The 27,161-nt window shown below is 35.2% G+C and overlaps 1 protein-coding gene across 16 annotated transcripts in view; it reads right to left on the bottom strand.

The window, feature by feature from the left end:
* LOC110454543 (helicase with zinc finger domain 2-like) overlaps positions 1–26,881 on the bottom strand; it is a 36,642-nt gene extending 9,761 nt beyond the window's left edge. Inside the window, exons 1-28 of one of the 16 annotated variants that reach the window (XM_021504102.1) lie at positions 26,689–26,881; positions 26,325–26,485; positions 22,478–22,563; positions 21,611–21,687; positions 21,155–21,283; positions 20,949–21,035; positions 19,591–19,668; positions 18,658–18,933; positions 18,349–18,429; positions 17,533–17,610; positions 17,065–17,151; positions 15,731–15,808; positions 15,328–15,426; positions 14,815–14,979; positions 13,065–13,163; positions 12,842–12,922; positions 11,936–12,016; positions 10,973–11,227; positions 9,913–9,990; positions 9,498–9,584; positions 7,957–8,034; positions 6,838–7,002; positions 6,261–6,314; positions 5,998–6,102; positions 5,790–5,873; positions 5,207–5,284; positions 4,697–4,745; positions 580–4,204 (exon numbers count right to left, since the gene is read on the bottom strand). In XM_021504102.1, coding sequence (XP_021359777.1) covers positions 580–4,204; positions 4,697–4,745; positions 5,207–5,284; positions 5,790–5,873; positions 5,998–6,102; positions 6,261–6,314; positions 6,838–7,002; positions 7,957–8,034; positions 9,498–9,584; positions 9,913–9,990; positions 10,973–11,227; positions 11,936–12,016; positions 12,842–12,922; positions 13,065–13,163; positions 14,815–14,979; positions 15,328–15,426; positions 15,731–15,808; positions 17,065–17,151; positions 17,533–17,610; positions 18,349–18,429; positions 18,658–18,933; positions 19,591–19,668; positions 20,949–21,035; positions 21,155–21,283; positions 21,611–21,667 — 6,134 coding nt within the window. In that variant the 5' untranslated portion in view covers positions 21,668–21,687; positions 22,478–22,563; positions 26,325–26,485; positions 26,689–26,881. The other 15 variants (XM_021504101.1, XM_021504095.1, XM_021504110.1 and 12 more) reach the window with 15 other exon arrangements.
* Positions 26,882–27,161: the final 280 nt, after the last annotated feature.

The raw sequence follows: 27,161 nt of genomic DNA, 5'->3' as shown, positions 1-27,161 counted from the left end.
AGAAATACTCTGCTAAATTCTGCGAGGAATTCCAAATTGGCCTATACTCGACAGAAGAGGATGTGGCGTAGAACCATGAAATAACTATTACAGGAAATTCAAAAATTAGGAGTGTTCTGTAAATTTTAAATCAATAGTGAGTAAAGTGTATTTATCATGAACCGTGTCGCGACTCAGAAGAGACTTTTGTGGAAATGAAGGTTAATCCAAACCTAAGCACTTAGAATCCTCAATCATATTCTATCACCTTTTTAGACATTAAGTAGTTATTTGAATGCTGTCGCAAAACTGACCCTTGTGGCCTTCAAAACCATTCACGATCATCCTTTTGAACAAACTTGAATGCTATTGGCAAATATCATCATAAAAGGACTCTTGATTATTGAGAAGATGTCTTTTAACATAAAAGAACAACGCCGGAGGGACGAACGAATGACGCCACACTTCGAGATTAGATCACCTGATCTTTTGAGTCAGGTGAGCTTATATTTAAATTGCAATGTGTTGAATGAAATAGTTTATCCAAGATAGGTACATATTAACTTTAAAGAATCAAAGTTTATTATACAATTTGTATACCTGTCGACTTTAGATTTCATCAGTATCTCCAAGTTACACCCATCTGATATTTCTGCTTCATTCATTGGTGCTGGAGTGTTGTCGTTCTGGAGCCTAAAGTGAATTTCGTAGCAATGTCCACATTTGTCTACCTTTCTCTTTCTCATGTGTGTAAATTCACCATGGCCTATCCACATGACTTTCTCGTCAGCGATTCTGCCCTGAACGGATCTGCTATGTTTCGTTGGTATGCTCCTTTTAACTGGGCAACGAATACATAGATAATTGGAACACATTATTTCCTTTAGCACCCCTTTCTCTTTCAAATCGTTGGCCGGTTTGTCACGTGCATCTTCTTCGGTGTCGTCTTTAAAGATATCCAAAGCTGTGTTCCCAAACTCAATTTCTCGCATCCTGCAGTAATGTATTTTGAGATAGAATTTGCCACGTTTTCCTCGAAATTGTATTGGAATACCAGTGATAGTAGCCGATTCTTGACTCCTTACAGCATTTATTGCTGACTCCATTTGAGCGATGGGTAACCACGTTTTGATGTAGTTTTCCACGGTACCGTACTGGGGCTTTGATGGCACGGTTGAATATCTTCCAAGGAATTTCACAGGGTTATCTACGTGCTGTAAGCAAAATGAAACATTCCGAGTCATGTCGAACACCTGTATGTAAGGGGAAAGTGTTCCTCTATTATAGTCTGCTGTCATCTGTACAGCAACAGTTTGGTTTAAGTGGAATGGAAGCTTGAATTTGCATATCGGGTTGACAAACTCACTAGTTCGATTCTGGCAACTCACGTCCTGTACAGCCTTTAAACTTGATTGTGCATATTTGTGCGTTGCTCCAAAATGCATGTCTTTTTCAGTTTCTTTGATCAGGTTGATGAGGCTGCTGTCCTTTTTATCAAGGAAATTGTTCAACATCTCTACCCATGCTGTATATTTGAGAAATATTGTTCGTTGGTGGGGGTCAACCCTATGAACAGTTGTAGAATCATCGTCTATATGTTCAATTTTCTGTGCTTTCTCTTCAAAACCTTTGTGCAGATAAATTCGCCTTTGCCACATGACCGACGTTAACTCTCTTTTCTCACTTGTATTGGGTGGCAAAAGGTCTAAGTCTACACTGTTTTGTGGCTGCGAAACCACGTCTAAAAGACTGAATCTAAGCAATCTGTTCTGGTTTTTGACGTTTTTTAATCCAGGAAAATGTAAGGTCACTCCTTCATCAGACATATCCTCGACAAATCCTACTAACTTCAGCGGACATTTCCTCAGTTTTGTTGAGAGTAACAACATGTTGCATTGCTTCTGGTACACCCTTGACCGTTGCCGTACCTTATTCATATCGTTGCAGATGTCATTTATTTCTGACTCTGTGTATGGTAGCTTGTCCAAGCCGTCCATGGCTGCATGTAAAAGCCTATGGATCACAATGTCAACATACCTCCGGATAGGAGAAGTGAAATGGACATAGTTATTTATACCCAAGGAAAAGTGGTACCCGCCCTTCTTTGATTGTTCCATTGGTCCTGAGCATTTGTATTGTGCGGTCTCCTGGAATGAAATCCATTCCTGAAGGGCAAAGCTTTGTTGAGGATGGAGATCATCACTTCCTATCAGTTGTTTAACACGTTGAATATCATCCCTTTCAGCAGCATCGACAATTGCTTTCCATACCCATGTTTGAATAGGCAATAAGCGGGTATATCTGGACGGGGGAACATTGGAAACGTTAAGCGTTCTCGTGCCCGCAGATGTGTACAGCTTCCTGTCTTGTAATGCAATAATTATATCCGCTAAATAGGTGTTTTTATTCAACCATGACGAAAGAGCGTCATTTTCAGGATCGTCCTGGCACCTTAAAGGAACAACAACACCACATTCCTCAACAAGATATTGGCCAACAGCGTGGTTTGCCATGATCATGAATTCTTCCACTAAATTGTGAGCCTCAATATTCTGTAAAATATTGTTCGTCTCGATTGAATCATCTAATTCTACTGGGAATACGTGTAGTGCTCCTTTCAAGCGGTCCCGGCGTCTGTTTTGTGCTAACAAGTTCAGCAATTTGATTTGTGCGTGAATTGGATCAGAACAAGGACTAGTGGTGGTGTGAATAATGGTTTGGGCTTCCTCATATGTTAGACGTCTTCTTGACTGTATGAAAGTACGTCGGATGACTGGTGTTTTTACTATGATACCATTTTCTTTCATAGTGAAGAATACTGATATCGCAGCACGTTTTTGATTGGGTAGAAGACTGAGTTTATCCTGACTTAGTGGTTCTGGCAGCATATGTAGAGCCCTGGCCTGTGGAATCGAGTAGTAAGTGGAACATCTAGATCGCGCTTCCTTGTCAACGTTGCTATCCAAAGAAACCACACCAGTAACATCAGCAATGTGAACTCCAACCAAAAATGTGTCCCTTGAAAGTACCAGGACACTTAGCGCATCGTCCAAGTCCTTCGAAAATGGAGGGTCTATAGTGAAAGCAGCAACACGTTCTGTGAGGTCTTCTCGAGAACCATTGGCTGGTTCATTGTGTGTTTCAATTATGCTCTGTACTTCTCTTACTGTAAGTTCATCGTAAAGGGTTGGAACTTGATTTTGAATGCCAATGATCTTCAACCCAGTCCCTATATCAGTCCCATCGGTTCGAACAATACCTATGACTGCTCCTCGCGGATATACATATTTCTTCCCCCAGTGCAGGAAACATACAAGAAATCTGTATTGATCCCGTTCTTCTGGTTTTATATCCGTAATACCCTGGTATCGAAGTATCCCTTTAGATTCAACATATTCATAAACTTCGACTTTGTGCATCCTCTGTTTCGGAGAGTATTTCTTTATGTTTTCAGCAAGCACACTGATTTTTGGTATCGTTTTGCATATCGGTAGCATCAAATGACCAGCATGAGGATCTTGTGTAGCAATAAAAACAGGATGTTCGACATCTTTTTGTCTTACTCTGTCAATTGTTCCCATAACCTTTCCATATGCATCAGCATCTTTCTTTTCCCTTTCGACAACAGATGTTTCTTTCTTGAAATTCTTTTTGTTAAGTATTTCAACAACGACCTTATCCTCTGTGAATGCCTGTCCACATTTTGATCGACCAAGAATTGCTATTGTTTTAAGGTTTCTTCTTGGATTTATTAGCGTTGCCAATGCACTATGCGAGGACTGTATTTCCAGTCTACAACATACATATAGGTGGGGTTTATCTTTACATAATGCAAGCAATTCATTTGCAGAACTTAATGAATAGAAGTCTTGCCGTTTTAAGGTTTCGGAATTTCTGGTGAATTTCTCCATGTAAGCATCTGTCAATTCAACTCCTTCAGTCAGAACATTTGTGTCAAGAACATCCTTTTCAGAAGTTTCAGAAACATTTTCCTGAAAGTCATACTTGTTGCGACTTTTTTCAAACCAAGTTTCCGTATTATCCCCGAAGACAATTTCTTTTTCTTCGGTTATTTCCACATCACTGTCGTCAAAGTCATCTTCCTCTTCATCAAACTGGAATGAAACGATAGATTCTGCATCGGACTCCGCTGTAGTGGAATATAACCTTCCTGTTAGAGGAAATGATTTGGTTGTATCTTTACGTTCTTTTGTGTATTTTGGTGCTGTAAATAGATACAGATAAACGTCATTGCCTCATTGATACATAATTGGGATCTACTTATAGGATAACATGTCACATTGATTGTCAAATTTGTCTTTTATATAATCTTCATTTATTTTACAACAATTGTGATACACTTAATATTCACTTTTTAAAACATTATTGTTTGCCCAGGTGTTAGTGCGACAGAGGTCATAATGAAGGAGAAACCGAAGTACTCGAAGAAAACCACACGGTCGTGCAGGTAACTCCATACCTCCAGCCTTCTTGATGAAACCCGAGTGCGCTTTCCACTGCGCCACTCAACCACTCTTTTGTCTTTAGTTTGTCTTTGATTTCTTAGTTGCCTTACTATTATAGCATTGTTTCGGTGAATGAAGAAATAAGTAATATGACAGCTTATTGTGAAGAAACTGCATATGTACTCCAACAGTTCAACTTGAAAATATGTCAACTATCATAGTTTTCGAATCCAAGGATTTGCTTTACCTACTTTTACTTTTTAGTTTTCCTGTCTTCACACAATCAGCGTAGCTCCTCATCTGCCAAACAAATGCATTGTTATAGCAAACACTTCCTACGACAGTTGTATCTTTTAACAACAATGAATTAACATTCAATACTACGGTATGAATTCCCTTAGATTTTTCTCCTTGTAATAAGTTGTTTTTCAAACAGGAATATACTGTATAGAACTAAAGTTGAGATGTTAAATATGGATTCGTGTATAAACACATGCACCTAATCAGAACATATTGAAAAGAAATTTCAAAATGCTCATTAGTAAAGAACAAAATTCGAGTGAATACATGCACAATATTAACGGAAATTTCCTTTGTTTCACCGGACTCCAACATCTAGCCGTACCTTTTAACGTTTTACTGATTGTGAAAATGTCATCAATATATTTTTTGAGGAAAGGAAAAGTACACATTATTTAAAATAAACGTGAAAATATATCAATTATATATCGTTACTAGACACTTTACAAATATTTACTTACACGGGTACTGGTGTCGTTCTGTTGTTCTCCATGTAATATTCCGTCAAAGGTAGTCTTACCAGCCACTGTAGTCGCCTCCTTAACAAATATATGGTTTTACACAATCAACATATATAAGATTTTGTATGAAATTGTGCTATGAAACATATCAGATAGTTAACGAATATCACATATATTTAATCTTACATTAAAATCAACAAGTTGTACAATCGTGTAGTATAAAGAAATAGTACATACGTATGTGGTTTATGATACTGTGCAATCATCAGCCATCACTAGTTTACTTCTTACTGACCAAAAATTATTATCGGAAATATTCAATTTAGTAAAAAAAAGTCTCTAATTTTCTATCTAGTTCAAAAAGTCGCTTTTGTCCTGACGTTGATTTGGGATGGTTGTATCTTTTTTAACTTGAAGGTACCTGCAACTCACTATGTTTCCTTTTCCTTCCGCAGGATTTTACAGTTGTTGCCATTATATTTTTGTCTTTTGCACTGTACTGATATGTCTTTTTTCAGTTAATGTAATTATATGTATTTATGTATTCATTATTGATAAATCAGCAATGTAAATGCTATCTTACCTGTGTTTCGGGTGTTGGCTTTCTATTGGTTTCGTTTTCTTTTCTTTCATACACCTGTTCCTTGTGTTGAGTAATGGGTCCTTCCTAGAAATAAAAAAAAAAGATTTTACAAAGTAATCGAATAAGATTTTACCATATATATGCATTAAAATTACTGGAACACGTTATAAACAGATGTTTCTCTTATACTATGCTATATTAGTAATACCTTCGTAAGTCTCTCCGCGGATACAGTTTCTTGGCAAGGATCCTTCGGTAAGTCGTTGTTATTTTCCATACTACGTTTATTGGGGGTAGAACTTGAACACTCCTCCTTCAGAAAGGCAAGTAGTAAAAAAACAGAGTATATTTTCCTTACATTGAGAGCAACTCAATTATAATCATAGGTTTCAATTACTTAAAAATAAATAGACAGTCGAAAGCAAGCATGATTGTTGAGTTATCAATATTTTGCCATAGTGATGTCCTTACCTGTTTCTCCAAGACAAGAGTTTTCTGACAGAGTTCCTTCGATAAAGCTCCTTCCTGTTAAACACAGATAAGAGGTTGAATTGGAATATTTCTCCTTAAAATGAGAAGGAAGATGAATACAAAGATATAAGAGATTGACTAAGATATATACCCACTCTTCTTGGCCCGTGAACCCTTTAACCTTGACCTCTGACCCCCATGATTTAATCAGGTGTACAATTTAACGCTACAATACTATGGTTTGAAATGTAATTAAATTTAAAGAAGGTTAATTAGATGTTTCGTACATAATATTATTCTTTTAAAAATGGTAAATTGTGATTTTAACTATGACATTTGACCCTTTTAATTTGACTGATGACCACCAAAATCTATTTCAAAAGAAATTGCATTTTTTTTGTGAATTACTAATATCATACAATATTTAACTACCAGCGGTTGTCACTCACATCTCTCTCAAAAGCATCATATTTAACAATGACTAGCATTTGAATTGTTGTCTTCAGATCTAGATATCAATTTAAAGATAAATTATAACTTATATTCCATTTGATATCTACTTGTTTCCTATGTTTACCTTTCCCAGCGACTCGACTGTAACCTTTGATTCAGCCGGCATCTGTGATTCGGCTGTAACATTTGACTCGGCCGTTAAACATGTGTGTGACTCGGCTGTAATCTGCGACTCGGCTGTAATCTGCGACTCGGCCGTTTGTTTCCCGCCAGTTTTATCCTTCTTTTTCTGGTATTAACAATCATAATCTAATTACCTATTGAATCAAATTCATTCCCGTTCAAATTTTCATTTGAATCAATGGAAAATAATAGACATGTCGAAAAGAACTATGATGATACAATCCTGAAAAAAAATGTAATAGTAGAGTACTGTGACTTGGCCTTTATTTCCTGTCAATTACAGTTTTCATTCCGCATGATTTCTTGAACTCAATACAAAGCTATTGAATCTAAATTATAGACTTTATTCATTTTACAACAATTACGAAACAATTTATTTCAACTTATATTAATCACTCTTGTTGGCCCGGATGTTAGCGCGTGAGAGGTTTTAGTCTGGGAGGAAACCGAAGTACCCGGAGAAAACCCACATGGTCGGGCAGGTGACCCCAACCTTTTCACGTCCGATCAGGGAATCGAACCCAGACCGCCTTGATTAAAGGCAAGTGCGCTATCCAATGCACCACCCGACCACCCTTAATTACTATTGAATCAAATGCAATTACTGAGAAAATTGTAAATGCACATGAAAAGCAACTAAGTGATAAAATCCTTTATGTTTTGTAATTTGTATATCCCTACGTGTGTCTCCTTTGCTAAGACGTCAGCCTATTCCACTGAACATAAAACTGAGGTTTGATTGGAACTCTCCTCCATCAAATGAGAACAAAGATTCGCATATGATACAATTCCATGTAAAGAAAGTAAAATTACAAGGCGCATCATATAATTATATGAGTACAAATAAACACTGCTTCGGTACAAAATTAACAGAAAAAGATGTACAGAAAGCCTCTTTGTCCAAAAATTAATCATTTGGTTCTTGTATCTAGCGATTTTAACGCTTATTATTTCTTTCGATAAAAAAAGGGATAATTTGTTGAAAGAAAAATGAATATGATAAAAACCTTGACGTCTCGAAAAAATGTAATTTCCGTTGATATTCAATTGACCTACTTACTGGTGTGTCACTTTTGTGTTGCTGTTTCCCAGATAACTCTCCGTCGTTGGTACTCGTACCAATAGCTGTTGTCGCCTCCTAGCCAAACATATACAGTTAATTTACTTAAACCTATACCATAGATTACGAATATTCTACAGATTGAATCATGTATTAACCTCCACAAAAATAATATATATTTTTTTTATAGAAAATGGACCACATAAAGCATGGTTCCCTATTTATCAATGCAGTAATTATTAGTGCTTCACTAATTCCCTATTTATCGAGGTGATAATTAGTAGTACATCGCTGATACGTTAAGTTAAATTTTAACCAAATACTTTTCAATAAGTATGAGAACAAATCGTGGCCCGAATAGCGCTCTACTTTGTATCCTTAATTTATTATATAGGTATCCAGGTGTAAGAAGTCTGTCATGTCCACTCTATTGATAACATATTACACACTTGTAACATCATTGCTATGCACGTTTTAATCATTGCTGTATATGTCATGCCATGGATTCATTATATAGGCTATTTTCAGACAGACATGCAGGAGTATTAATTATATATACAGTGTCAGCTTCAAGATTCACCCGGCGAAAATTAAGATACCGAAAGTTTATTGAGTGATGTTTTAATACAGAGATATAAATCAAGGCACCTTACTTTTCATTTCAATCAAGCTTTTTTTTCAAGATTTCAGAATTAAATGAAACATATGACACAACAAGTGACGGGAAGATTCGCTGTGTACTTAATTTAAAAAATAAACAAAGGGCTATCCGCAGATATCAAAATTGGCAAAAAGAACATGAAAGGATTGCAGAACGGAGAGAAAATGTAAAAATATTTTGGCGCAGTATTTTTGGAAATTCTAAACGACGCCCTCAGTTCAGAATCAATCTGAATGTGCATAAAAACCAAACACAATTTACAATTACTTGTTGAAAAAATTGGACATCTTCAGTTGTTCGCTTATATAAATGCACTAACGAGGAACCTATTATCAATGTAAGTAGTGTAATTTAACCTGATTCAAATACACAAAATGGCAAACATCGGGAATACAGTAACGGCGCCGTCACAAATTAAATCTATGAGTTTTTATCAGACTGAAGAGAAATGGTTGTCTCCTCGGGAACATTTGTGTTGAAATTTTAAGGAGAGTAAAACGTTAGTGAATTTAGAATGTGTTGAATTCCACGGATGTATACACCGCTGGTACTGTAGCAGTTGATTTTAATGAGTTGGATTATAAGGATAGCACAACAGTTGTACTTAGAATTGAATATTATCCCGAAAAATACATGTATTAATTATTTTAGTTTTATCATTTGCCACTGAAAGACTCCAATTTTGCTCCGTCCGTCAATCATCTATAATGTGATGTCACATGTACAACTGTCCAATAAGTGAAGCACTTATAAAACATGGGTATAACTTATTGTGCAGTTTATGCAGCTTAATATGATACTTAAGATTTCATTGCTTTGTTTAAATATAAATGCTTACCATAAACTATTGATTTGTAATTCACACTTAAGTAAATCTTACCTGTAACTCAGCCGCTTGTTTAGTGCTTGTTTTCTTTTTCTTTTTTCGTTTAGATTTCTGTGTCTTACGCGCAGCGACAGGCTCTTCCTAGAAATAAACAATTAAACATTTACAAAACTATTGAACCATTAACAAATATGTACTTGGGTATGGTCCGTAATGTATTGGAACTCTCTTCCTTCAGACGAGAATGAAGATAAAAATGTGATACTCAAATCATACAGAATTCGTCTTGTCCTAACATTGACCCAGGATGCAGCACCGAGCTACTTAAAAAATCATGGTATGGGTTGTGAGACTATATTTATTATATCTATTTTTAAATATCAATAAATTACAATCCCACTTCGAAAGAGTAAAGCATCGGCACAGTCAAATGATTTTTTCCGATGAACTATGAAATAATAATACTTACTCCATTATCATTGTTGCTTCGTTGTTTACCGGTAATCTTACTGTCGTTAATAGGCATACTGGTCGCTGCAGTCATCTCCTAGCCAAATACATATACAATGTGAGAGAATGGTGAATCTATCGTTTATGAATTAATTTCTACTTGAACCATTGAATATAATGCAATTCCCACACACATTTGATTTACTTTTAAAACTCAAATAGAAGTTATGTGGTAAAGGATGCAAAGAGCATCACATCACTAAAACTGCATAATCTCTAATCATCAACACCATATTGCCACGTCACAGAAAAATACCAAAACAACAAAAAACAAAACTTGAGCACATTTCTTTTTAGGAAATATTTGTTTTTACAACGATTGTAATTTGTTCTGATGATGAGAGGCTCCAGGTATTCTCTTTCTACAATGACTTTTGATTTGGGGTGTTTTAAATGTTCATTCTCGTTTGGTTGGTTTTGTTAGTTGTATTTTTACACAAAACATTATATCTGTGACCTGGTTTGTTGTTATTGTTTTGTCCGTTCTGTCAGTTTCATTCCAGCAAAACATATACCTTAGTTGCTTTTATAAACTAGATGTTTCTATTTTTGTTTAGATAAACAAATCACGAAACATATTAGTATAATAACACCGGCTCTGGTACATATTGTATCTAAATATACAAGCATTAATAACGTAAAGTATAAAAACAGAATGTACATATAGTCTGGTTCCCAAGATCTGTGTTTCCTGGGCGGACTAGAACATTTCTCATTAAAACAAGTAAGACAAATCAGGCTTTAACCAGTACTTTGATGTCTAAACAATGGTGATTTGAAGCCTGTCTGGTTTCAAATGTTGTGTTTCCTGCCGAATGCTAATTTGTGATGTTCATTTTTCCTTCACTTTATATATTCCTGTTTTCTATGCTTGCCTTTTTTGTCTACACTCAGTAGTCTACAGCCCGTGCTGTAATTTTTTTTCTATCAATTGTATTTTACTGATATGTTCTTCTAATTAGGTTAAAATACATGCATTCGAGATTAAAACGAAAATAATAATATATAACACATCTCACCTCTGACTCCGCTGTTATCTTTGACTCGGCTGTAACCGTTGACTCGACTGTAACCTGTGACTCGGTTGTAACTTGTGACTCGGCTTTAACCTGTGACTCGGCTATTACCTGTGACTCGGCTATAACCTGTGACTCGGCTGTAACGTGTGACTCGGCTGTAACCTGTGAGGCTGTAACCTGTGACTCGGTCGTTTGGTTCTCGTCAGTTTCATCTTCCACTCCCGTTGAATTCTTAAACTCATCGGCAGTGTGGTTCTGGTAATATAAATGATTATTTCCATGAAAATTGAATCATTCACATTGATATTTAAATATTTATTCGAATTGAGAGAAAATACTATTGGTACTTAAACGGGTTAATGATGATAATAACCTTTTTTTATTTTGTAAGAGTAAAGTCCTGTGACACTGACGTTTGTTTCCTGTACGTTTAAAGTTCCCTTTCTGTTGGTAGTGAGAAGTTCTTTCTAGAAATAAATGATTACTTTTTTTACAAAACGATTTAATCAAATATAGATTTATGTCTCTATTACTTGAAAGTTTAAAAAGGGGGAAAATGAAGAAATCTTTAACATTTTGTAGGTTAAATGTTCTCATGTGCTCTTGTGTATCAACTCGTCAATAAGACGTCGTCGTAATCCGTTAAACATAAAACTGAGGTTGTATTACAACTCACGTCCTTAAAATGAGAACGTAGATTCGTACACACTTACATAGAACTTATCCCAATTACAAAGCTCATAATGTAGATGTGCCCAGCACAAATTGAACCAACAGAACATATTGAAAACCAACCAATTCATCACCAGGCTCCCATTTAGAGCGATTTCAGATTACTTATGTTGCAAGTGATGAACAAATAAATATTTTGTTGAGAAAAATGATATATAAAACAGTCATAATTCAGAAAAGTTAAATTATATCATACGTCATTTATTTTTGCTTACGACAGATCCCACTTACTGGTGTATCCGTGTTTCCCTGTTGTTTCCCAGTTAACACTTTGTCGTGGATAACCGTACCATTAGCTGCTGCGGTCGCCTCCTAACCAAACATATATATACATAAAAAGCGAGTTAATTGATAAAATAGGACTTAACATTTTGCACTACCGTTGTCACTGTATTCTTAAGTACCTCTTAAGGTGCATGGTGGCAGTCTTACAGCTAAGCAGTGTTACTATGCACCTGACGAACTAATACAGTGAAAACGTTAGTGCAAAATGTTGTAACGTGTAACGTCTTATTTGGTCACCTAACCTTTTTTTTTTTAATTTATAATTATTTGCATTTTGTCAAGTTTGACATTTTCTATATAAATATATATAAATGACGTAGAAACAAAACTCCAGGAAGGGGGACATTTTTATGATTCGTGCCCTGTCTGGGCCTCGAACTCACGACCAACGACAACCAATCGCCTAGCCGAGAAATACCCGCAGCTCATTCCATTACATTACTTCAAACGCTAAAAGTCTAGATCGCAATGTAAATATAGATAAGTATAGCGTGTTTCCCATTTATTAAGGTAAATATTCGCAGTGCATCACTGGTATTATAAAATACTAGTCACAAACAATTGATTTCTAATTCACGAACAAGTCGAATTACGAATAAGTGTATAGCTAAAATGCACCATTTACAACACATTATGTCATGATGTCTACAGGTTTCAACTTTTGTCTTTCCGCTCGGACTTTGATTTTGGATGTTTATATTTGTTCCTTTCATGTACTATCTGACTGTCGTGTTTATATTTCTTAGTCTACTTTTTCAAATTGATAAATATTTTATTTTACTGGTAATTTTTCTGGTAAGTGTAATTATTTGTGTTCGTCATTAGCAAATAAGTAACATCAGTATATCTTACCTGTGACTCAGCCGCTTGTTTTCTGCCGGTTTTCTTTTTTCGTTTAGATTTCTTTTTCTTACGCAAAGTGACAGGTTCTTCCTAGCAATAAACAATTGAAAATTTACAAAACGACTGAACCATTTACAAATATGTACTTCAATTTCTTCAAATCTTTGGAAAGGCAAGTCAAAAACATTCATTTAAAAAAATACCTTACATTTTGTAATAGTTAAGTCCTTACATTTTCCTCCGTATGCACAGTTTCCTGGCTGTGATCCATCGCTAAAACGTCGTCATGTTTCGGTGAACAATAAAAAGGAGATGGATTGGAGCTCTCCTCCTGAAGACGAAGATGTTAATAAGAATATCATATAACCGTATACAGCGAGAATATCTCAAAGAAAGCGCATGATAGTATGAATCGATTTTGCTTGAGTACAAGACGGAAACACAAATTATACAAAATCCCTCCTAAATTGATCACCAGGCTCCAACGCCGAGTTATGTAACAATCTCATTTCAGACGTATAAAGAATCAACCTAATCACCTGATATTCTTGTGAACAAATAAAGCCAAACATATATAAGAATAGGTTGACTCCCTCGAATATATATTAATTTTGTGAAAAGCACATTGGCACCATATTAAATGGATAACAAGTATCACACAAATCGGTGAAATCAAATTTTATTAGTTTAGTTAATTTTTCTAAGGACTTCGAAACCAAAAGAAACGAATATTAACAAAATGTTTCCCAAATGGTTTACACGTAGATCTTACAGCATCATATTTACATATCTGTTATGAACATATCAACGGGAACAAGACATTCGGGTAAATGTACCAAAATTATTCTATTTTTGGCTATGGTGTATTTATCGTTCACGAAGATTGAGATCATACTATGATGTAAAAATAAACTAAATTTGTTCGTGATATATCTTGTACATAAACTTGTTACTACGGTCTTTGTTTGGTTTGGGTTTTTTTGTGTTTAACGTCCTATTAACAGCTATGGTCATTTAAGGACGTGCCAGGTTTTGGTGGTGGAGGAAACCAGAGTTCCCGCAAAAAAACACCGACCTACGGCCAGTACCTGGCGCCTGCTCCTCGAACCCGCGACCCAGTAGTGGAGGGCTAGTGGTAGCAGAATATCAGACGCGTTAACCACTTGGCCACCGGGGCCCCTCTTTTACTACAAACGCACGCACCAACGAAGAAATTACTTTATACTTAACCCCCATCACTAAGCTTGGGTACAATAAGGATATGATTTATTTTTATGTACATAAAGTATCTCAATTACAAATACTTAAATTATATTTAATTTACAATATGAATTAGAATTTCCAATATACTTAACCCCCATCACTAATCTTGGGTACAATAAGGATATGATTTATTTGTATACATAAAGTATATCAATTACAAATACTTAAATTATATTTAATTTACAATATGAATTAGTATTACTAATATACTTAACCCCCAGCACTAAAGCGTGGGTACAATAAGGATATGATTTATTTGTATACATAAAGTATCTTAATTACAAATCGCTTTTTATTTTGCATCGTGCATGTACAACAAGCTACAGTCTCCTCCCAGAAAAACCCAAGTTAAATTATGTTGATTGTTTTTTTGATTTAACAATTTATTTATTTTCACTTATTGTTTTTTGTTTTTTGTTTGCTTTTATTGCAAAGTAGATTATGAAACATATTGGACCGTGTACACATTTTTTTCCTGTTTGAAATTCCATTCAAAATTCCATTACACTCGTAAAGCATAAAAAGAAAATGCACATCCAGCGTGGTTTCCAATAAATCAAAGATACCATACAATATTTAACTAACAGCGTTATCACTCACATCTCTCTCAAATGTATCCTATTTAACAATTACCAGCCTTTCAATTGTTTTTATATTTAGATATCAAGATTAATTTTAATTTTCATTCCATTTGATATCTGCTTGTTTCCTATGCTTACCTTTCCATGTGACTTGACTGTCACCTGTGATTCGGCCGCCATCTGCGATTCGGCTGTTATACATGTATGTGATTCGGCTGTAATCTGTGACTTGGCTGTAATATGTGACTCGGCTGTAATCTGCGCCTCGGCCGTTTGTTTTCCGCCAGTTTTATCTTTCTCTTTCTGGTGTTAACAATTAAATAATTTATAATTTATTAATTTATTTACCTATTGAATCAAATTCATATCCGTTTAATTTTCAATTTCAATCAATGGAAAATAATGGACAGGTCGAAAAGGAATATGATGATACAATCCTGAACAAATGTAATAGTAGAGTTCTGTGACTTGGCCTTTATTTCCTGTCAGTTTGAGTTTTTATTCCGATTGATTTCTTTCGCTCAAAGATATAATGTTACAAAGCTATGGAATCAAATGCAATGTGTATCTCTTTACTGAGAAAATTAAAATGCACGAGGAAAGCAACTAAATGATAAAATCCTTTATATTTTGAAATCGGTATATCCTTACGTGTTCCTCTGTAAAAACAGTTTCCTGGTAGAGACCCTTTGCTAAGATGTCAGCCTGTTCCACTGAATATAAAACTGAGGTTTGATTGGAACTCTCCTCCTAAAAATGAGAACGAAGATTTGTATGTGAAACAATTTCATGAATAGAAAGTAAAATTACAAGACGTATCATATGTATGTGTACATATTAACTCTGCTTCGGTACAAAATTACCAGAAAAATACATATGGAAATCCTCTTTGTCCGAAAATTAATCATCAAGTTCCTATATTTAACGATTTTTAACGCTTGTTATTTCTTTTGATTAACAAATGGATCATTTGTTGATTTTTTTTTTATTATGACCAAAACCTTAACGTCTCGAGAAAATGGTATTTCCGTTAACATTCAGTTGACCTACTTACTAGTGTGTCACTTTTGTGTTGCTGTTTTCCATATAACTCTCCGTCGTTGGTACTCGTACCAATAGCTGCTGTCGCCTCCTAGCCAAACATATACAGTTAATATCCTTAAACATATCCGATGCATAACAAATATTACACAGATTTAATACCGTATTAACCTCCACAATTGATTTATAGGAAACATAGTACATTAAGCATGGTTCCCCTTTTATCAATGTAGCCATAAGTAATGCATTACTGACACGTAATGATTCCCTATTTATCGGAGTAAAAATTAATATTGCATCACTGATACTTTAAGTTAGATATCAACCGAAACCTAATAAGTTTTCAACAAGTATGAGAACAAATATTGGCCCGAATACCGCTCCACTTTGTATCCTTAATTTATCAAATAGGTATCCAGGTGTGAGCAGTCTGTCATGTCCACTCTATTGATAACATGTTACACACTTGCGACATCATTGACATATCTCAGAATGAAATGGGACATATTACACAACAATTGAAGAAAGTGGAACCACTAAAGGGAGGAACAAATTATTCAAGAAGCTGGATTCTATATTAACATCGAAAAAACCCAGAGGGATATCCAGACACTGACAGAAGTTGCAGAAATGCCATAAATGTAAGAATATCTTTGCCGCAATATTTTGGAAAAACAGTTATTTTGCGACAGAAGTGCAGAATTAATCTGGATCAAAGCAAAACTTATTCACAGTTACTTTTTGAGAAAACAACAGCGGTTCGCTCATATAACGTACTAACGAGTAAAATATTATTAAATTATGTGACTAACGTGACGTAACCTGGTTCAAAAACACAAAGAGGCAAAGATCGGGACAGAAACGGCAATTTATGTATAAGAGCTCCAAACGGTATGGAAATAAGTGTCTCGTCGGGGGACATGTTTTATTTGGTTAAATTTGAAGGAAAGTAAATCGTTAGTGGAATTTGAACGCGTTGAATTACAAGGATATATACACCACTGGTATTCTAGCTTTTGATTTGAAATATGTTGTGTCATAAGGATAGGACACCGCTTGGTCTTAAGATTTAATGTCATCCTGAAAAACATGTATGTGTTAATTATTTTAGTTTAAACATGATCGCAGAATGACTCCAATTTAGCTCCGCCCGTCAATCATCTTGAATGTGATGTCACATGTACAACTATCCAATAAGTGAAGCACTTATAAAACATGCGGGTAACTTATAGGACAGTCCATACAGTTTAGTGGACGCTTGTGATATTATCTCTTTGTTTAAATACGAATTACTAACCACAAACAATTGATTTGTAATTTAAAAAAGTACACTTAAGTAAGTCTTACCTGTAACTCTTCCGTTTGTTCAGTTCTGTTTTTCTTTTTCTTTTTACGTTTAGATTTCTTTTTCTTTCGCGAAGTGACAGGTTCTTCCTAGAAATCAACAATTAAAACTTTACAAAACAATAGAATCAATTACTTGGGTATGTTCTGTGGAACAATGAATAGGAAATAGAATTGAACTATCCTCCTTCAGGCGAGAACATACATCAAGATAATACTCATGCATCAATTTTGCTTGAATACAAAACGGACACACAAATTAGACAGAATCCGTCTTTGTCACTACATTGATAACCAGGGTCCAGCCTCGAGCAATGTAAAAGCACATTGTTATGGTTGTAAAAGAGACATTATTTAGTATATTTAATGGTTTTTTTTAAATATCAATAAATTACAATCTCACTTCAAAAGAGTAAAGCATTAACACAATCAAATGATTTTTTTCCGATGAACTTTGAAATGTTCACTTACTCTATCATCAATGTTGCTCTGTTGTTCCCCGGTAACACCACTGTCGTTGGTAGACATACCGGTCGCTGTAGTCATCTCCTAGCAAAACATTAAAGAATGGTGACTCTATCGTATATAACTTAAATTCGTCTTACTCGCATTGGCAGAACCATTGAATATAATACAATTGTCACATAAATTTGATTTAATTTCAAAACCAAATATAACTTTTGTCTTGAAGGACAAGGAGAATGTAAATACGGTGCGATGTCGAACTAATTAAACCAACAATGAGCATTACTAAAACTGCATAACCTCAAATCACTTAATTGTCACGTAACGGGGGGAAAATTGAACACATTTCTTTCTCTTTCTATTGTATCAAAATGTACAAGCATTGATAAGCATAAAAAGAGATTGTACATTTATCCTGGTTCCCAATATCTCGTTTGGGAAAAAAGCGTTTCGTCACCAATATCAAACAATATTTAACACCAAGCAATTATCTTGATTTTATAAATTTTCCAATTTATATTTTATCTTTTTATTTTTTTTATTGAAAAACAGAATATCAAATATACAAGATCGTTTATTAACATTGTTCCTTTAAGTTATTGCATCAACATCTACAAAAAAATACTCTCGTAAAGAATAAAACAAGGAAATGTAAAGCTTGGTTTCCAATAGCTCGTGTATACAAAGGGCATTATGTCACTAATACAATACAAGGACCAGCAGTTGCATGTTATTACTAGATGTAAGGTATCTAGCAATATTTCTTTTAACAGTAACAGCATTGATGGTTCAATTCTTAATCATTTGTAGTAATGCCCTTACTTGTTTCTCCATATCAATAGTTTCCTGGACAGGAATCGTCAATAGGTCAACGTCACGTCCCTTCGAACTAGAACATTCCTCCTTAAAACAAAATAGACAGTTCTCGTGTTTACTAGTGCTTTGATATCTAAACAGTGGTATTTTGATGCCTTTCTAGGTTTCAAATGTGGTATTTCCTGCCGAATGTTGATTTTGGATGTTAATTTTCTCTCATACAAATGTATTATATATTATGTTTCCAACGTTTGCCTTTCTGTTGACACTATTGTTTCGTTAATTCAATATTCCTGGTATATTTTTTTTTCTCACCTGTGACTCGGCTGTTATCTGTGAATCGGCTGTTGTCTGTGACTCGTCTGTAACCAATGACACGACTGTATCCTTTGACTCGACCGTCACCCGTGACTCGGCTGTTATCTGTGACTCGTCTGTAACCAATGACACGACTGTATCCTTTGACTCGACCGTCACCTGTGACTCGGCTGTAACTTGTGACTCGGCCATAACCTCTGACTCGGCCGTTTGTTTCCCGTCAGTTTCATCCTCCTCATTCGTTGATTTCTTATATTCATCGTCAGTTTCTTTCTGGTAAAAACAATAATATTCTTAATAACGATTCAATATTCGAATCAATAGAAAATATTATGGACACTTAATATGGTTAATGATGATAATATCATTTTTATTTTGTAAGAATAAAGTCCTGTTACATTGACGTGTGTTGCCTGTTAGTTTAAATTTCCCTTCCGGTTGATATCTGAATCATAGTGAGAGGTTCTTCTCAGAGATAAATGATCACTGTTTTACAAAATGATTTAATCAAATATAATTTTATGTCTGTATTACTATAAAGAGGGTTATGATGAAACCCTTTATATTTTGCAGGTTAATTATTCCCACGTGCTCCCCTGTATCCAGAGTGTCTTGGTCGATAAGACGTCGTCTTGATCCGTTAAACATGAAATTGAGGTTGATCTACAACTCTTATTATTAAAATGAGAACGTAGATTTGTACATACTTACATAGAAATTATCCCAATTACAAAGCGTATAACGTACATTTAATTATATTAAAAACCCTTGTGTCCCCAAATTAATAACAAGGCTCCCTCCCATATAGAGCGATTTCAGGTTGCATGTGATGAACAAATAAATATCTCGTTGAGAAAAATATATGAAATTATCATATTTCAAAAAAAAATTATCATGTTATTTCTGTTTGCTTACGACAGAGCCACTTACTGTTGTATCCGTGTTACCCTGTTGTTTTCCAGTTAACTCGCTGTCGTGGATAACCGTACCACTAGCTGCTACCGCCTCCTAGCCAAACAAATATATAAATATATATATATATACAAAAACGAGTTATTTAACAAAAGGAGACGTAGCATTTTGCACTAACGTGATCACTGTATTACTTAGTACTTCTTCAGATACGCAGTAACAGTGGTACAGTTAAACAGTGTTACTATGTACCTGAAGAGCAAATACAGTGAAAACGTTAGTGGAAAATGTAACGTATTATTTGTCAATCAACTCGGTTTTTGTATATCTTTTTTCCATTTTGTCAAGTTTCACATTTTTCTATATAAATGTAAATAAATGACATAGAAACAGAAAGTCAGGAAGGAAGATATTTTTATGACTCGTGCGCTGTCAAGTCTCGAACTCGAGACAAACGACACCCAATCATCAAACCGAGAAATATCCGCAGCTCCTACCATTACACTACTTCACTTCCTTACAAAAGAAGTTTTCGATGATGCAGTGGTCAACAGCCCGATACTCTATAGTGCCATAGGGACAAATTGTCTACTGATTATGTCATAAGTACCGAGATCGGAATGTTTAGATAGATATGTATATCAGCCTATGTTGACAGTAATGTATACAGTTAACATCTTTAAAAATACAGGATTAATCAGTATATTCGATAGATTACGCATACCGCGAATATCTGATCATCCAATAAATCCACTGGAAATACCCTCTTTAATAGAAACAAAGTGGTCGGATGGTGCAATGGATAGCGAGCTCGCCTTTCACCGAAACAACCGGGGTTCGATTTTCTAATTGTACATCAAAAGGTAAGGGGTCATCTGCCCGACCACATAGAATTTCTCCGGACAAACAAGAAGTGATTAATATAATATAGAACTTGTTTTGCAATTGGTGAAAAATAGATGAAGTTTTATTTTATTAGAAAAAAAACCATAGTGTACGTATAGCGTGGTTCCCGATTTATCAAGGTAGAAATTCGTAGTGTTTCACTGATACTATAATATACTACAGTCACAGACAACTGATTTCTGATTCACGAACATGCCGAATAGCGAATATGGCTTTCGCAAAAATATCCTATTTACAAAACATTATGTTTTGATGTTTACAGGTTTCAGCTTTTGTCTTTCCGCAAAGACTTTGATTTTAAATGTTTATGATTTTTTTCTCATTTATTATCTGACTGTCGTGTTTATATTTCTTCGTCTACATGTACTTTTTCAAATTGATCTATATTTTATTTTACAAATATAATTTTTTCGGTAAGTGTAATTATATGTGTTCGTTATCAACAAATAAGTAACATCAGTACATCTTACCTGTGACTCAGCCGCTTGTTTTCTGCCGGTTTTCTTTTTCTTTTTTCGTTTAGATTTCTTTTTCTTACGCGCATTGACAGGTTCTCCCTAGAAATAAATAATTGAAAATTTGCAAAACGACTGAATCATTTACAAATATGTACTTCAATTTCTTCAAAACTTTTGATAGGCAAGTCAAAAACATTTATTTAAAAAAAATGCCTTACATTTTGTAATAGTAAAGTTCTTACGTTTTCCTCTTCATGCAGATCTAGAGTTTCCTGGCTGTTATCCATCGCTAAAACGTCGTCATGTTCCGTGGAACAATACAAAGGAGATGGATTGGAGCTCTCCTCCTGAAGACGAGGATGTAAATAAGAATATAGTATAACCGCAATACAGCGAGAATATCTCAAAGAAAGCGAATGATAATATGCATCGATTTTGCTTGAGTACAAAACGGAAACACAAATTATACAAAATCCCTCCTCGTCCCTAAATTGATCACCAGGCTCCATCGCCGAGTTATGTAACAACCCGTGATATTGGGTGTGAATGGGAAAATATTCAGTACACATTAAGTTTTAAAAATATGATAAAATTACATCCTCATTTCAGATATATAAAGAATCAACCAAACCACATGACATTCTTGTGAACATATACATATTTATATTACTTACTATACTTTCATCGTTGCCCCCTTGTTCCCAGGTCAGCTCACTGTTGTGGTTAGTCATACCAATCGTCTGCTCGTCTGCAAGCCCAACATATATATATATATAAGTATGTTGAAGCTATCGTAAACATATACAATATTGTTAAAATCACATTGGCAAACATTTTGATAGATTACAATTATCGCACCAATTGGATCCATCGGCAAAAAGTCTTCAGCGGTTTAGAACTTAAAAACCGAATGAAATCAATTAAAATAAAATGTTATATAACGGGAACAAGATATCCGTGTAATATACCAATACTGATTCCATTTTTGGCTATGGTGCATTTGTGGTTCTCAGAAATAGCAATTGAATGAGGTTTGGTATGAATAATAAATGCTAATTTGTTTTGAAACACAATCAGTAATTGAAAACTTATTTTGCGAGCTTTTGAGAACGTCTGTGTCCTTTTTCAAGCAAAGAATCTAATTTGGCGCTATTTGGCGAAATGTCTCTAGGATTTTTAACAGCTGAATTTACTATTTCGGCACATTGTGGCTTTGTGAGTTGTCTTAAGCGTTTTATAGTCGAGACACCGGTCATTTACACTCTTTGCTTGATAAAAGAAACAAACGTTTTCGAAAGCTCGCAAAATAAGTATTCATTTACTGTTTGTGTTCAAAACAAACTTAGCATTTATTGTGTATTTACAAAGTCTGATAAAACTCAAAGTCATTTAAACTATCAACTTATCAGAGATGTCATTTACAAAATAATAATTTGATATATTATTATCATATTCTTTAATAAAAAGTTACACTTTTTTAAAAAGTAGTATTAATGTTCAAATTGCAAACAAATAAACAGGTAAGGCAGAACATTGCTCACTTTATCAGCTACAGTGTTGTCCTGTTGTTCTCTGTCACCTCCTGCTAGTCATAAACGTGTTAGAATGTTTCTAATACTGAAATAAACTAGATATACCAAAATATTGTACAAAGCTGTATCACACGAGTAAAAAATGATCACAATAATTATGTATCTATTTTTATATCTTTCCGCTCGTTCCAGTAGTATGATAAATTGTGTTACAATGTTTGACACGCCATACCTGTTGACAACAAATGTCTGTTTTAATGTTCTTTTATGTAAAGCAATCTTATAAGACAATGTAGACTGAATGTTTGGTTGTTTTTGGATTGGTTAAAATTTTAAATACAGTTTCTACAAAACAAGGTTTTAATGTGAAGGAACTACGATCGTACCATATTATTTGGTATGTACTAATATAAAAATGACCGACAAGATCACACGCTTCATATTTTACACCTCTGGTTGTACATTGTACATCAAAACAGCACAAACATGATATAATGCTGCCTTAGGAATAACAACTACATTTGTACTTCATATACAATATTTACTCGACATTCGACTCGATAACTGATACGTACCAAAATGCGCCAAATATATCGAAACTCTGTCGTTTGTCTTTTAAAAGATCTTTCTTGTTCTTTATTTTTACGTTGCTTATTGAACACAACATAACACTATAACATAAAACCACCACCATCACATAATACCACCACCACCACCACCACCACCACCACATAACACTATAACATAACACCTTTACATAACACCGCAAACATCATAACACCAAGTCCACATAAAACCCCCACCATCACATAATACCACCACCACCACCACCACCACATAACACTATAACATAACACCTTTACATAACACCGCGTACATCATAACACCAAGTCCACATAACACCACCACCATCACATAATACCACCACCACCACCACCACAACCACATAACACTATAACCTAACACCTTTACATAAAACCGCAAACATCATAACACCAAGACCACATAACACCACTACGAAAAAACACCATCACCATATAACACCACCCGTAACACGATAACATAGCACCATCACAGAACACGATCACCTAACGCGACCAAATACCACCACATACCACGATCATATAACACTATCACATAGAACCATCACAAAACACTATCACATAGAACCATCACAAAACACTATCACATAGAACCATCACATAACACTATCACATAGAACCATCACATAACACCACCAAATAACACCAAGTCTAAATAACACCACCACATAACCCGATCACATAACATGATCAACCACCACCACCACCCCCCCCCCCACCACAACCACATACCACTATAACATAACCCCTTTACATAACACCGCTAACATCATAACACCAAGACCACATAACACCACCTCCATCACATAATACCACAACCACCACCACAACCCCATAACACTATAACACAACACCTTTACATAAAACCGAAAACATCATAACACCAAGTCCACATAACACCACCACCATCACATAATACCACTACCACCACATAACACTATAACATAACACCTTTACATAAAACCGCAAACATCATAACACCAAGTCCACATAAAACCACCACCATCACATAATACCACCACCACCACCACCACATAACACTATAACATAACACCTTTACATAACACCGCAAACATCATAACACCAAGTCCACATAACACCACCACATAAAACCACCAAATAACACCACCATCACATAACACTACCAACAAATAACACCATCACATAACACTTTCACAACATAACACAAAGTCCACATAACACCACCAAAATATAACACCAGCACCAAATAACACCAAGTCTAAATAACACCACCACATAACACCACTACGAAAAAACACCATCACCATATAACACCACCCGTAACACGATAACATAGCACCATCACATAACACGATCACCTAACGCGACCAAATACCACCACATACCACGATCATATAACACTATCACATAGAACCATCACAAAACACTATCACATAGAACCATCACATAACACGATACATTACGCGACCAAATAACACCACCACATAGCACGATCATATAACACCATCACATAGCACGATCATATAACACCACAACATAACACAATCACATAACACCATCACATAACACGATCACATAACACCATCACATAACACGATCACATAACACCATCACATAACACTATCACATAGCATCATCACATAACACGATCATATAGCACCATCACATATCGCTTCCACATATCACCACCATATAACACCACCACATTACACCATTACATAACACCACCACATAACAACATCACATAACACAACCTCATATCACAGTCACATAACACAATCACATAACACCACCACATAATACCACCACATAACACCACCACATAACAACATCATATAAAACGATCACATAATACCATCACATAACACGATCGCATACTACCACCACATATTACCACCATATAACACCACCACATAACAACATCACATAACACCACCACATATCACCACCACATAACACCACCAAATAACACGATCACATAACATGATCACATAACACCACCACATAACACCACCACATATCACCACCACATAACACCACAACATAACCCGATCACATAACATGATCACATAACACCACCACATAACACCACCACATATCACCACAACATATAACCACCACATAACACGATCACATGACTAGATTACATAACACCACCACATAACACCACCACATATCACCACCACATAACACCACAACATAAAACGATCACATAACATGATCACATAACACCACAACATAACCCGATCACACAACACCACCACATAACACCACCACATAACACAACCACATATCACCACCAGATAACACGAGCACATAACATGATCACATAACACCACCACATATCACCACCACATAACGCGATCACATAACATGATCACATAACACCACCACATAACACCACCACACATCACCACCACAAAACATGATCACATAACACCACCACATAACACCACAACATAACCCGATCACATAACATGATCACATAACACCACCACATAACGCAACCACATAACACCACCACATAACCCGACCACATAACATGATCACATAACACCACCACATAACACCACCACACATCACCACCACATAACATGATCACATAACACCACCACATAACGCAACCACATAACACCACCACATAACCCGATCACATAACATGATCACATAACACCACCACATATTAACATCACCACATTACACGATCACATGACACGATCACATAACACCAAAACATACACTTAAGCATGTTTATCATTTACATGTAAGTGTCATCGTTTTTATTCCGTGCGCTTACATAGATATGTACACCTACATGTGAAATTACCTTATTGACGTGACATTCCATAAGTTCATGTCTTATATCGATTCTTTCCCTGATATAAGTGATATAACGTTTTCTCTGAAACATGTAGCGTATCGTTATAATAAATAGATAAACAAACAAACAAACAAACAAACAAACAAAAAACCGTTTAACAAAAACCAAAAAACAGAAAAGTCAGCGCGAACTTTCCTTCAAAAAGAAACTTCTTGTCATAGTATTATCGACGGCTGTCTAGTGAATTCAAACAAAAAAGAATTGTTAGTTTCACGTACCAGAGATGTGTGTTTAAAACATTGATTTAGTCTTCACAAGATCCGGACTGAACATTACATGCAGACGAGAACCTAAACATGTATTATCTCTATTTGTACACACTACAAAATTATTTTAACGTATATGTACACCTACAATGTGTCCATAGAATTCTTAACTAGGTCATACATACCGAGACAAAACAGATCGATATACACTGTACATGTACGCAAAACGGACCAAGCTCTGAGACGAACAACAGCCCAAAGCGGATGTTTACACACACACACACACATATATACATATATGCGCCTACCTGGAAACAGAATGGGCTGTTTCGCTTTCTGTATCAGCCTTGAATTTATAAATGTCCTCTTTATAAAAGCATATTTAACCAAAAACATTCAATCGATGGTGGCTTTTTTTCGCATTTGTGCCCAAAAGCATGTCATTTATGTTTAAACAAAGAAATGTTTTTTGATAATTAACACGTATATGTAGTAGGACAATATATAGATAACATTATCCTATGTAATACGTTTTACACGTATACTTACTGTTATCTGTTGGTATTCTGGTGGTTGTGTTTTGTAACGATATCCTTAGAATACATGATCTTCATTCTTGCGGTATGTGTGACACACGACTGTCAGTAGCAGACGCTTCCATTATTGTATATCAAATTATATGTATAGGCCTATTATCACACACTGATAAACACCCCTAGCCATACCCCTGGCCTGTGCAAGTACTTATAAATAGATAACATTACGTCAATATGTGTATCCGGAAAAACCTGCAGTGGTTCAACTTCCGTATACAATATAAATATATCAATTTCACAAATTGTTATTCTGTTTTTTCTTTTTGCGAGTTTAACAATATATTCTTTTACATTTAAGTTTTTAGGGCAAATTCGACATTTTTTCTGTCGTCGTACTGTTTTGTACGATCCATATATACGCACACATATATGTAAGATATATATGCAAGTTCATATCATATCTGTACCTGTTGACACTAGGACAGT

Source organism: Mizuhopecten yessoensis, unplaced genomic scaffold (assembly GCF_002113885.1).
Source record: "Mizuhopecten yessoensis strain PY_sf001 unplaced genomic scaffold, ASM211388v2 scaffold7907, whole genome shotgun sequence".
Classification (NCBI taxonomy): Eukaryota; Metazoa; Mollusca; class Bivalvia; order Pectinida; family Pectinidae; genus Mizuhopecten; species Mizuhopecten yessoensis.
This window is presented reverse-complemented; position numbering and strand designations above follow the sequence as displayed.